This window comes from Nannospalax galili, unplaced genomic scaffold (genome assembly GCF_000622305.1).
Source record: "Nannospalax galili isolate Female #2095 unplaced genomic scaffold, S.galili_v1.0 scaffold47, whole genome shotgun sequence".
Classification (NCBI taxonomy): Eukaryota; Metazoa; Chordata; class Mammalia; order Rodentia; family Spalacidae; genus Nannospalax; species Nannospalax galili.
The window spans coordinates 2,241,156-2,254,511 of NW_008357641.1; the positions used below are offsets into that span (position 1 = coordinate 2,241,156).

The following is a 13,356-nucleotide window of genomic DNA, read 5'->3' on the forward strand; positions in this document are numbered from 1 at the left end:
AGAACAGTAGGAAACAGGCCTTAATAAGGGAGATATGGATAAAAATGGGGTTATTTTAAGGGGAGTGGGGAAGGTGGGTTATACAAGGAACCTAGGGGATAAAGGGAAAGAAGGAGCTCAAGAGAGGTAGGACCGTAGGAGAAGGGTATTATTAAGGGAGCAATGGGAAAAATGGGGGCACCTTAAATGGGGAAACCATGGTGCAAGTGTTTCCCCATTTAAGACAATGTGAGAGATAAATAATGCCTAGCTAGTTTTAAAAAACAAGAGGGAATCATATTAGTCCAACAACCTACTGAGAAATTATACATAACAACTATCTCAAGGAATATAATATATGTCTAATCAAGGTTTATCTGAGAACCTTTGGTCTTTGCCCAAGCTTTATCTACATAGCACATGGTAATTAAAAGTACCAGACTGGTGGAACTAACCTTCTTGGATGTTTAACAGCCATACTTTGAAGCCTATATTAATTTGGTTGGAGGGACCTAAAGGACAGTTTTTGCTCCTTTCCTTCCTAGGTCGACTAAGTTCCAGGGGACCATGAGCATCTCTCAAAATGTCCTGTAACAGATGAGTCACCTGTCCTCTTGATCAAGGAGGCAGTGGAGACCCCACCAGATGGACTTGAACCACTGTCCAGTCTACAAAGAGGAGGATCAACACAGAGGAAAATTTCCTCCATGCTTCCAAGTGAAGCCAGCTATGGTCAAGCAGGACCTTTGACTGATCTTCACATAGACAGAACTGGTTAAAGAATGGAGCCAGGGGCTCTTCCCAAGCCCATGTTATCCCTGAGGAACAGATCCTCAAACAACCTTAAGAGTAAAAATGTATTGGTTTATCTGGGCCAATTGTAGGGTCTTAAACACCCAAAAGGAAAGTATAACCAAAGATTAATGATGTGAATATAATTTTTTAAGAGTTCATATATATAGCTAAAGGCTACATAGCAAGAAACAATGCCAGACAGGAGATACCTTCCTTTGAGTTATTGGCCAGGGTGGTCCAAAGGACTCCCACACAGTAACCCAGAATAGAACTGGGAAAATGAACAGCAGACCCCAATCTTATCTAAAGGAATATTGACAACTGATTGCTGCTAGATGAGGAACAGCTGATCTTCCTAAAACAAGGCTCTCTAGATAGGCTGACTAGATCTAGCAGATTGAGAAGCACTGGGGAATGGCTGGGGGTGTTGACAACACAGTGGACAGTAACAGGGATGACAGAGTATATGGGCTCCAATGGGGTGGGGGGAAGGCTATGGGAGGGTGCCATTTGGGAACTGGGTATGTAGATGAATAAAATTGTTTGGGGTGTTCTGTTTGATATATACACAAAAACATCAACAAATTAAAAAAAGTCATTTGAGGAGGAAGCATAAAAATTTATATTAATTAGTAGAGGTGATAAATATTACCACTGAAATCTACCTGATGACTTTATATCCATACTCAGGTGCCAAGGATCTGAGTGTAACCGGCTGTGACTAGTAATAATCAGATACATAGAGATAAAAGACACATGTGGAAATATCTAAGCGTTAGTAGCATTAAAAATATAGGAAACAGCATATTTTAAAATGAAATGGAGATCTTCTTTAAAAGTTAAAAACTCAATTTTATGTCTTATAGGGCTTAGACTGAGTTCAATATTGTATAACTGTATTAATTCAACTATGAACCTAGAAACTTATAGCCACTTGTGCAAGAGATACTCCGGCTCTGGAATGTGTTACTGAATATGTTAAAGCTTTAATCATATGGTATTAAATTAAATATTTTTAAGCAAAAAATAAAAATATTAAAATTAAATAATACATCTTAGAGAAGAAAAGAAAAAAAAAAAAGAATAGGAGTTAGGAATTGGCTAGGCAGTTAGTGTAAAAAGACCCCAAAGAAAAGTAGCCAGTTTCTTGGCTAAAAGTCAAAATGTCCTTGGGCCTCTTAGCAACATACTCTGTTCCAATGGCAAAAAATGTCAAAAGTATTTGGAGCTTGTATCTAATCCTTAAAAGACTTTAGGGTTACCTCTTCAGAGGGGGGAATGTTAGAGATGCAAAAAGCCCCATTTAAAAAATAAAAAGAACAAAGAGTACACGAAGTTATCAGAAAAAAGTGATGGAGAGCTATGGGAGGAGTTGGAGGGGAGGGAGTGGGCATGGATTTGATCAAAACTCCTTATATGCTTATATCCCTGTATGAAATTCTCAATAAATTATTTTTAAAAATTCCTAATTAATTTTATTTTATGTGTTTGAGTGTTTTCCTGCATGTATACAAGTGCACTGTGTTGTGCAATGCCCACGAAGGTCAGAAAAGTGCATCAGATTCCCTGGAACTGGAGTTAAAGATAGTTGTTAGCTTCCATGTGGGTGCTGGGAACTGAATCTGGGTTCTCTGCAAGAACAGCCAGTGCTCTTAGCTGCTGAGCCATTCTCCAGCCTCTCCCCAAGAATTATTTTAAATAACAAATTAGAAAAGCACAGCAAGTAACTGGCATCCTACAGCCTTACAACAGTGAAGAATGTTACTTGTGCAAGTCAGAATCTGATGCCAATTAAATGATGACAGCTTTGCCAGTAAACAAGAATATGGGGGGCTGGAGAGGTGGCTCAGTGGTTAAGAGCACTGGCTGCTCTTGTAGAGGACCCAGGTTTGGTTCCTGGCACCTACATGGTAGCTAACAACTGGTTATTATTTTTTTTTTTTGTCTTTTTGAGACAGGGTCTCCCTGTAGCCCTGGCTGACCTGGAACTCACTATGTAGACCAGACTGGTCTTGAACTCATAGAGATCCACCTGCCTCTGCCTCCCAAGTGCTGAGATTAAAAGTGTACACCATCACACCCAGCGCTAACAACTGTTTTTAACTCCAGTTTCAGGGAGTCCAGTGCCTTTTCTGGCCTCTATGGGCACTACACCCATGTGATACACTTACACACATGCAGACAAAACAGTTCTACACATAAAATAAAAATAAATAACAAAAATTAAAGAAAGATTATGCTTTTTCATGGCTAGGAAGGGAGACTGCCAGAGCTGACAGGCCCCAGAGATAGATGGAGAGGCCTGAAAGTATTGCTCTTTCTGCTGGGATTACAGGTGTGTACCACCACACCTGGTCCAAAACCATCTATTAGGCCACGTTTCGCTTAATAACAGGGCTTTGGACCTGGAGAGATGGCTCAGTGGTTAAGAGCACTGGCTATTCTTGTAGAGGACCTGGTTTCAATTCCCAGCACCCATACGGCAGCTAACAACTGTCTGATACTCCAGTTCAGGGAAATTCAACACCTTCTTCTGACCTCTGCAGGCAGTACATGACAAGGGTGCACTTACACACATGCAATATACTCATACACATAAAATAAAAAATAACAGGGATGCATTCTGAGACATGCAGTTGTAATATTAGGATCCAGATCAGACTGCTGGTTGGGCTACCATACCTGCAGCAACCCTTCCCACCCCACAGATACTGACAGCCACTTACTGAGATGTTGTCTGGGGGTCCCTAGCTAACATATTCCAGACACCAAGATCTCTCACCTGGAGAAATGAGTTTACATCAGAGTATTAGTGGGCACACACCCTGCTCCCTACCTCTTTCCCTGCTTCTTGCTGGGGAGTCAGAGAGCCTGGCTGCAGACTCAAGCTGAGACCTTCCTCAGAGACCTAGAAGAAGGAACACTGACTCTGCCACAAGAGCCCGATTCATGTCTTCAGAACTCTAGCCATGCTGTCTGTCTCTGATGCTGGGGCCTGAACTCTCCTGAGTCTCCACCATGCAATTTATCTATCTGTCCATGGAGCTAATAACTCCTCTAATAAACCTCTTACCACCAACAATATGTCTCATTTTCCCTCTTGAACCCTACATCCAAGACCTTCCAGCAGTTCTTGAGGTTTTCATTGTATAGACATCACAGACCTAGATAGGTGAGCCACTTTATGTGAAGTTCGTGTGTTTGTGTGTGGAGTGGTGGTAGTGGTGGTCAGGGACCTGGGGCCTGATATGTACTAATTGTAAGTGCTGTACCACCAACTTACACTCCTCAACAAGAGCTCTGGATGCAGTGAAATGCAGCTAGGACTTGGGTGATAGCTCAGTTGGTAAAGTGCTTGCTGTGTTTGTTGAGTTCAATCCCCAGAAAGCTCATGAAAAAGCTGAGAGTGTTAGCATATGTGCTTGCAAGCCTAGTGCTGGGAGACTGAGAAGTGTGGATCCCTGGGGCCAGACACCCAGGCTAGTCAAATGGTGAGCTGCAGGTTTAATGAGAGACCCTATCTAGTCAGGCATGGTGGCACATGCCTTTAATTCCAGCACTTGGGATGTACAGGCAGGCGGATTTCTGTGAGTTCAAGGTCAGCCTGGTCTACATAGTGAGTTCCAGGCTAGCTGGGGCTACAGGGAGACAGTGTCTCAGAGAGAGAGAGAGAGAGGGAGAGAGAGAGAGAGAGAGAGAGAGAGAGAGAGAACAGATCTTAAAAAATAAGGTGGTAAGGCACTGAGGAAGTGATTGAAGAATTCTCCCCCACCCTCAAAGAGATGCAGGTAGGTGGAGGCAGTGGTTAAAGCCTGTAGTTCTGGCACTCAGAGGTGAGTCAGGAGGATTGCTCTAAGTTCCAGGCCATACTGGATTATATATTGAGTACTAGACCAGCCAGGGCTGCATGGTGAGTTCTCTCAAAAAAACAAATTGAAAACCAAAACCTAAACCCAAATGAAAAAAGCATGAAATGGGGCTGGAGAGATGGCTCAGCAGTTCAGGGCACTGACCATTCTTGCACAGGACCTGAGTTTGGTTTTCAGCACCCATATGGCAGCTAATAAACATTGATAACCAGTTCCAGGGTATCCAATGCCCTGTTCTGGCCTCCACAGGAATTGCACCTATATGGCTCTTACAAACATGCAGGCAAAACACTCATACATGTAAAATAAAAACAAGAAAGCTTGTAACTGAGATGGATGAAGTTGCTGCTGGCACAATATGGGCAGAACCCAGGTTGACATGGAACCTCTGCCTCTGTCTCCTAAATTCTGGGATTTATAGGGATGCACCACTCTGACTACTTAAAAAAAAACAAACCCAACAACAACCCAAAGGACTAAATTTAATATCAAAAAGTATAAATGTTTATATGAGCTGGGCATGGTTGCACAAGCTTGCAATTCTAGCATCTGGGAGGCTAAGGCCTTGGAATTAAGGGCTCAAAGCCAGTCTGAACTACTTAGAAGGATCTTAGGCAAGGAAATAGGAGGTAAGAAAAAAGAGGAAGAAACTGACCTCAACAGAATAATTAGGTTTATTAAAGTTGAGAACAGACCTGAGAGGGCAACCCCTGTGGCCTGGTCGCTGGGGGATGTGAGTACCTCCTCATGGTCTGGGATCCAGAGGAGGAGCAGCCTCTCTCACAGACTTAGGGTTTTTATATTTTTCTCCTTTTGGGAGGGGGAAGAGGTTCATGGTCGAGGTTGTGTCATGGGGGGGCAGTTGCAGGGTGGGCTGTAGTCATGTGAGATCCTGGGTTCTAGGAAAGCAGGCAGAGGGTGGCAACCATGGGAAAAGCATTCAGGACCTACTATTTATTCATCATTCCTGACTCAAAGGGATATAAATGGGAGTGGGGGTATTGCCGTCATGTTTGACTGCTTCCTGTTGACTGAGGGGTGAAGAGGATAAATGGCCATGCAAATTCTTTAAGAGGAGGATGGCTTTTATGTGGTCCCAAGTGGTGATTTGAGAATTGCTGTGACCCAACTAACCAACATCCTCTGGAAAAGACTCAGAAAACATGGCAAGAGGGTGAGTACCAGGGTAATGACAATCAGTGTAGTGAGAAAAGGGAGAGACAGAAAATCCCCTGTGAGGTGCCCCTTCTCAATGACAAAGTTTTTTCTTTAAGTTTTTTATTCCCTCCCAGACCATACATGACAGCAATCCTCCCCTCAAAAGAGGCATGTCTCCCATTTCCATGGTCAGAAGATCTAAAACCCATCTGTTTGGAAGTCCAATGGCAGCCAGAGAGTCTGTTTTGTATGGAAGGAAGTGATTAAGAAGGCCATGGCTGGAGGTTGAAGGAGGACTGAGGATAGAAGGGGGTGCTCCATGGCCAATCTTTTGGTGGGTTTATAGAGGAAGAGCCAGGTACTGGACTTTTCAGGCAGGGTTTGGAGAAGGACACAATGATTGTTACTAAAAGCAGAGGTAGGTGCTATGCCAAATAGTGGAAGTGGAGTAAGAGGGGAGTGTACCAGGCAGAAGGCTGAGATCATGTTAGTGGGATTGCAGGAGGTGAGGTCAGGGAGTAGGGTGTGCCTGATAGGGTAGGTTGGGGGCCATGCTTGACTCAGGTGGAAGCTCCTTCCAAGGTCTGTGAAAAAGAGTTTTTAATGATGGGTGTGGGGGATTTGAATAGCAAGTTAGCAATGGGGCTGTGTTCCCAGGGAATGACTTCTAGGGAAGGAAGGGTGAGGGATACAGACAGGTGTTTGTCCCTGTAAGGAACCCTAGGCTATGGGGCCCTTGATGGGGGCTTCAGGGCAAGAATGAGGAGAAAGATACTATAGCTGGGCCTGTGGCTCTATCAATGCTTTTAGAGCTAGGTCTAGAGCTTGAATTGAGACCTTCTATAAAAGATGGGTTCTGTTTTCATAGGTGACATATATAAGGTGGCCTCAGTTTGTGTCCAAATATTCAGAGGGGCAGGAGTTAAGAGCCAGCTTGTGGCTGCTGATCCAGCACAGATCCAGCAGGAGGTCCAGTTAGGGTTGGCAGTAAAGAGAAGGGAAGCCAGGCTTTGTCCTTCAGTAGGGGCCCAGACCTTTGCAGATTTCCTGAGACTGCCTGGATCCCTCCACGTTGCGGTGAGCTTCCCAAATTGTGCCATGCACATCCCCCCACATTGGGATAACCTGCAGTTCATCCCACTACCCCAGGGCTAGGCTTCCCTTTAGTAGGGGCCCAGATCTTTGCAGACTGCCTGTAAGCATCTAAATTAGGCCTCCCCTTGGCAAGCTTCCCAAACTGTGCTCTGACTGCTCGCTAGTAGGGGACCAGACTTTAGGAGGAAATCTGAGAGTACCTGACTGGCACCTGACTTGGGCCTCTGCAGGAGCTCCTGAGTATCTGGACTGAAGTCATCTGGTTCCTCAATATAAAATCAAAAGAGAGAACCTGAAGCCTAGACCAACCAACTTTACATACTCAATAAGAAAACAACCAAGGTACACCAATAATACAAACAGAAGTAGACTTCAACTCAACAAAGGAAGATGAGTTTCATCACAAACAACAAAAGAAATCTATATACCAAAATCAAAATGGAAAAATAACAATATGGAAAACGAAAATAATATGTTCCCACCAACACTACCAGTCCTATAGAAGAGTTCTACAATGAGAACCCCTAGAGATAACCTGGGACACAGAATTTAAAAGAATAATCATAAACATGATAAAGAATTCAATGAATTTAAAGAACACACAAACCCCTCAAAGAACTAAAAGAAAATAAGGATAAACTTCTGGCTGAATTCATAAAAGACAGAAATTTTGAAGAAAACTCAGGCTGAAATGAAGAAAGAAGTGAAAAACTAAACAAGCCAATTTGAAACTACAGGAGAAAGCCTCACCAATAGAATGAATGAAATGGAAAACATAATATCAAGACTGGACGATAAAGTTGAAGAATTGGACTGCTCAAGCAAAGATTAAAACAAACAAACACGGGAATGGAATATGCAGGAAATGCGGGACACAATTTATGCATTATAGGCATAGAGGAAAGAGAAGAATTTCAGGTTAATGATATCGACCAGATCTTAAACAGGATTTTAGAAGAGAATTTCCCCAAATTAAGGAAAGACATACACATACAAATACAAGAAGCATAAAGAACACCAAATAGACAGGACCAGAAAAGAAACTCCTCACAGCATATCATAGTAAAAACACTAAATGTACAGAACAAAGAATACAGAAATCTGCTAAAGAAAAACAAGTCACATATAAAGGAAAACCCATCAGAATTACAATTGACTTATCAGTGGAAACTGAAAGCCAGAAGAGCTTGGACCAAAGTATTCCCAGTTCTAAATGACCATAGATGTTAACCAAGAATACTTTACCCAGCAAAAATGTTTATTACAGTTGAAGGGAAAAGAATCTTCCATGACATGAACAGGCTGAAAGAATACATGTCCATAAAACCAGCCCTGCAGAGAATACTGAAGCAATACAAATATGGAAAAAAGGAACAACTATACCCAAGGGGACTTCATCTCAAAGGAAGCCTTAAGTATCATCACAAACAACAAAAGAAGTCCACATACCAAAATCAAAATGGAAAGAAACTAAATGAAAGTATAAATGTGGAAATACAAAATTAGACCAAGAATGCAAACAGAAATCAAAATAGGGGAACCAATACACATCTTTCAATAATAACTTTAAGTATCAATGGACTGAAATTCTAGTCAAAAGACACAAGCTAGTAAAATGGATTAAGAAACAAAATCCAACTTTTTGTTGTCTGCAAGAAACCCATCTTACCTTGAAGGACAGGCACTGCCTTAAAATGAAAGGACAGAAAAGAATATTTCAAGCAAATGGCACTAAGAAACCAGCAGGGGTTGCAATTCTAATATCTGACAAAATGACTTCAAACTGAAACTAATCAGGAGAGATCAAGAAGGTCACTTCATTCTGATGAAAGGATAAGATATTACAATCATGATCATATATGCACCGAACTCTGGTGCACCCAATTTCATGAAAACAGTACTACAGGACTTTAAGATACAGATGAACTTCAACTCAATAATAGAGGGGACTTCAATATCCCACTGTCTCCATGAGACAGGTCAACCAGACAAAGAATAACCAGAGAGACATCTGAATTAAATGATATCGTACATCAAATGAACCTAACAGAATATTCCACCCAAGCATCAAAGAATACACTTTCTATTCTGCAGCCCATGGAACTTTCTCTAAAACTGGAAACAACCTCAATAAATAAAAAAATTGAAATAGTGCCATGTATTCTATCAGATCACAATGCAATAAAGCTTAAAATTAACACTGAAAGAAACCCTAGTAACTACACAAACTCATGGAGATTAAACAACACACTCCTGAATGATGAATGGGTCAAAGAAGAAATTAAGAAAGAAATAAAAATATTCCTGGGACTCAATGAAAAAGACAATATAATACAACTGTGCTGGATAGCTTTAGTGTCAACTTGACACACCTGGGTTGAGGGATCCTCAATTGGGGAATTTTCTCCATTGGAATGGCCTGTGGCCATGTCTGTGGGGGAATTTTCTTGACTGTGAATGATGTGGGAGGGCCCAGTCCACTGTGGGTGGTGCCCCCCTAGGCAGGTGGGCCTACGTTGTATAAGAAATCAGGTTGAGCATGGGTCAGGGGAGAAAGCTAGTAAGCAGTGTTCCTCCATGGCCTGTGCTCCAGCTCCTGCCTCCAGGTTCCTTCCCTGAGTTCCTACCTTGGGCTCCCTGATGAACTGTGACCTGGGAAATGTAAGCTGAATAAACCCTTTCCTCCCCAAGTTGGTACTGGTCAGAGTGTTTTGTCATAACAATGAACAAACAAAGAAAACAACAAGACCTCTGGGACACTTTAAAAGTAGTCTCAAGAGGGAAGTTTATAGATCTAAGAACTTACATTAAAAAATCAGAGCAAGAAAGCCGGACATGGTGGTGCACACCTTTAATTCCAGCACTTGGGAGGCAGAGGCAGGAGGATCCTTGTGAGTTCAAGGCCAGTCTGGTCTACATAGTGAGTTCAGATCAGCTGGGACTACAGGGAGACCCTGTCTCAAAAAGACAAAAAAAAAAAAAAATCAGAGCACGAATATATGACTTAACATTCCAACTCTAGACTCTGGAAAGGTAAGAACAAATGAAACCCAAACCCAGCAGACAAGAAGAAATAACAAAATCAGAGCAGAAAATAATGGAATAGAAATAAAACAATGCAAACAATCAACCAAGCTAAGAGCTGGTTCTTTGAAAAGCTGAACAAGATAGACCCTTAGCCCAGTTAACCAAAAGAAAGATTATAGACATGAGTAAACATACTTGGGAAAACTATACTTTTCTCCTCTTATTTTTGAGACAGCATTTCATTCTGTAGCCCAGGCTAGTCTGAAATTCATTTTGTTGTACAACCTGACCTCAAAAATGTGATCCTACTGCCTCATTCCTGAGTTTTGCATTACAGGCATATACCACAGGTCTGACTTCAGAGGCCACTTACTCACCAAACAATTAAAGAAACATTTTTAAGTGAAAATTAAACCCAGGAGCTAGCATTGTGGTATATACTTATAATCTTAGCTCAGGAAGCTGAGCCAGGAGGAAAGGAAGCCTTGAATTTAAGAGCATCCTGGGCTATAAAGTAAGTACCAAGCCAACTAGCTACATACCAAGAGCCTATCTAAAGACAAAATTAAGCGTGGGGAAGGATGGTAATATATTTCAGTGGTAGAGAGTTGATATAGATGTATGAAGACTGGAGTTCAGTCCTCAGCACTGCAAAAAGGCCCTGGGTTCAGTCTACAGTTCAAAACAAGTAAAAGCAAAACCTCAAAGAAAAAAACCACTCCAAACCCAAAACTTAATTATATATTTAAATTACATTTCAATTTACCAATTAATCCAAGACTTCAAACTAGAAACATAAAATTTACTAATTCATTTAGTAAGAAAATGCCAGTTAGGGCTGGAGAGATGGCTCAGCAGCTAAGAGCACTGGCTGTTGTAGAGGACCCAGGTTTGATTCTCAGCCACCCACATGGCAGCTAACAACTGTCTGTATCTCTAGTTACAGGAGAATTCTATGCTGTCTTCTGACCTCCACAGGCATTGCACAACATTGGTGCACTTACATACATGCAGGCAGTACATTCATACACATAATATAAAAATAAAATATTAAAAAAAGAAAATGCTAACAAATACATTTTTGGGATAATGCTTAAAAGAGTACTTACAAGCCAGGTGTGGTGGTACATGTCTATAATTCCAGTAAATTGGGAGGCTAAGGTAGAAAGATTGTGGTAAGTTGGAGGTCATGTTGGCCCACATGGTGAGTTTCAGGTTAACCTGGGCTACAGTGTGAGGTCCTGGCTCAAAAAACAAAACAAAAACAAAAACAAGGGACTGGACAGATCAGTGGTTAAGAGCACAGTGCCCAACACCCACATGGCAGTTAATTACTGTCTGTAACTCCAGTTCCAAGACATTTGATGCCCAATTTTAGCCTCTGTGGGCACTGTAGGACACGAGTGCACTTATATACCATAGGCAAAACACATACAAATAAAAACGAATACAAGTCAGACACTGTGGCACAATCTTTAATCCTAGCATTTGGAAGGCAGAGGAAGGTAGATCTCTTGTGAGTTCAAAGTCAGTCTAGGCTACATAGTGAAACCTTGCCTCAAACAAAAAATGCATCTATATTAGAAAGAATGAAACACTGATAAAATGTTCAGCTTTTATGTTTCTTCTACAGTATGAACTTTATGGCCCATTTTACATGTTAGCTATTATACTGCAGTTAGCTTCCTATATTACTTAAATGTATGAGATTTCTTCACAATGGAAAAATTTCACAACAGAAACTATTTTTTGAAACTGAAAATGTTCCCTCATCCCTCACATTCACTATTTTTCTTTATTGTGCAATTTCACGTATTTAAGGATGTGGACAAAGTGAAAGCTTTTCCACAATGCTTACATTGAAAAAGTTTCCCTCTGCTGTGAATCTTTTCATGTCTTTGAAATGAACTGCAAAGACTAAAGGCTTTCTTACATTCTTTACATTTATATGGTTTCTCTCCTGTGTGCATCCTCATGTGTCCCTGGAAACTTGTGGCATAAATGAAGACCTTTCTGCACTCCTTACACTCATAGGGTTTCTCACCAGTGTGGGTTCTCATATGTATTTGAACTTAACTTGAACAACTAAATGCTTTGCCACACTGTTTGCATTTGTAAGGCTTCTCTCCCGTATGAGTTCTCTCATATGTTTGAAATGCACTGAGAAAAATGAAAGCCTTCCCACATTCCCTGCATTTATAAGGTCCATCTCCAGTGTGTGTTATCAAATGTCTTTTAAAGTTTTCAAAAGAAATGAAGGACTTTGCACATTCCTTACATACATATGGTTTTTCTCCACTGTGATTTCTTTCATGTATTTTCAAATCTAGAGGATAATTGAGGGTTTTCCCATATTTTTTTACATTCATAGGGTCTTTCTCCAGTGTGAGTCCTTTCATGTACATGACAGTAACTTAGACGACTGAAGGCTTTTCCACATTCTCTGCATTTATAAGGTTTCTCTCCAGTGTGCACTCTCATGTGTACTCGAAAGGTTGGTCGGGCACTGAAAGCTTTCCCACACTCCTTACATGTACAGGGTTTCTCTCCAGTGTGAGTTCTTTCATGGATCTGAATGGAAGTGGAACATCTGAAGGCTTTACCACATTGTTTACATTCATATGGTTTTTCTCCAGAGTGAATTCGCTCATGTACTCGGAGGAAACTTGGACGGATGAATGCCTTCCCACATTCCTTATAGTTGTAAGGTCTATCTCCATTGTGTGTTGCCATGTGTGTTTGAACACTTGTGCAGGAAATGAAGGCTTTCCCACATTCTTTACATTATAGGGTTTCTCTCCAGTGTGTTCATGTATCTGAATAGAACTGGGACAACTGAAGGCTTTGCCACATTTCTTACACTCATAGGGCTTCTCTCCAGTGTGACTCCTTTCATGAATTCGAAGAGAACTGGGAGAACTAAGAACTTTGCCACAATGCTTACACTGATAGGGTTTCTCTGCAATATGTGTCTGTTCATGTGTCTGAAAGGGCTGGTGATATATGAAGGTCTTCCCATACTGTTTACACTTGTAGGGGTTTTCTCCAGTGTGAATCTTTTCATGTCTTTGAAAGGATTTGAGATAACTGAAGGTTCTCCCACATTCCTTACATTTATATCTCTTCTCTCCACACTTAAATCCATCAGGTTCACGACCAGGGTGAGATTTGACATGCCTAATAAGAGATGAATGAAGCATGAAGCTTTTTCCACACATGCTATAATCATAGGATTTTCCTCCAGTAGTTTTCTTTGTCACACTGACATTTGGAATCTGGCTGAAGGTTTCTCCATGCTGACTATCTTCTTCACTTTCATAGAGATTCTGAATCACATAACTTCTGTAAAAAGTTTAGAAGCACATTAATTATCCTTTTTTATAATTATTTTTTAATTATTTATTTAATAACCACATAATTAGAAGAGGCATTT

General features: G+C 41.1%; 1 protein-coding gene and 2 pseudogenes across 1 annotated transcript in view; all 3 read right to left on the reverse strand.

The window, feature by feature from the left end:
* Window positions 1–2,530: 2,530 nt before the first annotated feature.
* Window positions 2,531–2,626, reverse strand: LOC115068014 (annotated as a pseudogene).
* A 335-nt stretch (window positions 2,627–2,961) lies between these two features.
* Window positions 2,962–3,072, reverse strand: LOC115068015 (annotated as a pseudogene).
* Window positions 3,073–11,430: 8,358 nt separating this feature from the next.
* LOC103751897 (zinc finger protein 791) overlaps window positions 11,431–13,356 on the reverse strand; it is a 17,015-nt gene continuing 15,089 nt past the window's right edge. Inside the window, 3 exon segments of the mRNA XM_008855506.3 lie at window positions 11,431–12,274; window positions 12,276–12,709; window positions 12,712–13,265. Of these exon segments, the coding sequence (XP_008853728.3) occupies window positions 11,732–12,274; window positions 12,276–12,709; window positions 12,712–13,265 (1,531 nt within the window). The 3' untranslated portion in view covers window positions 11,431–11,731.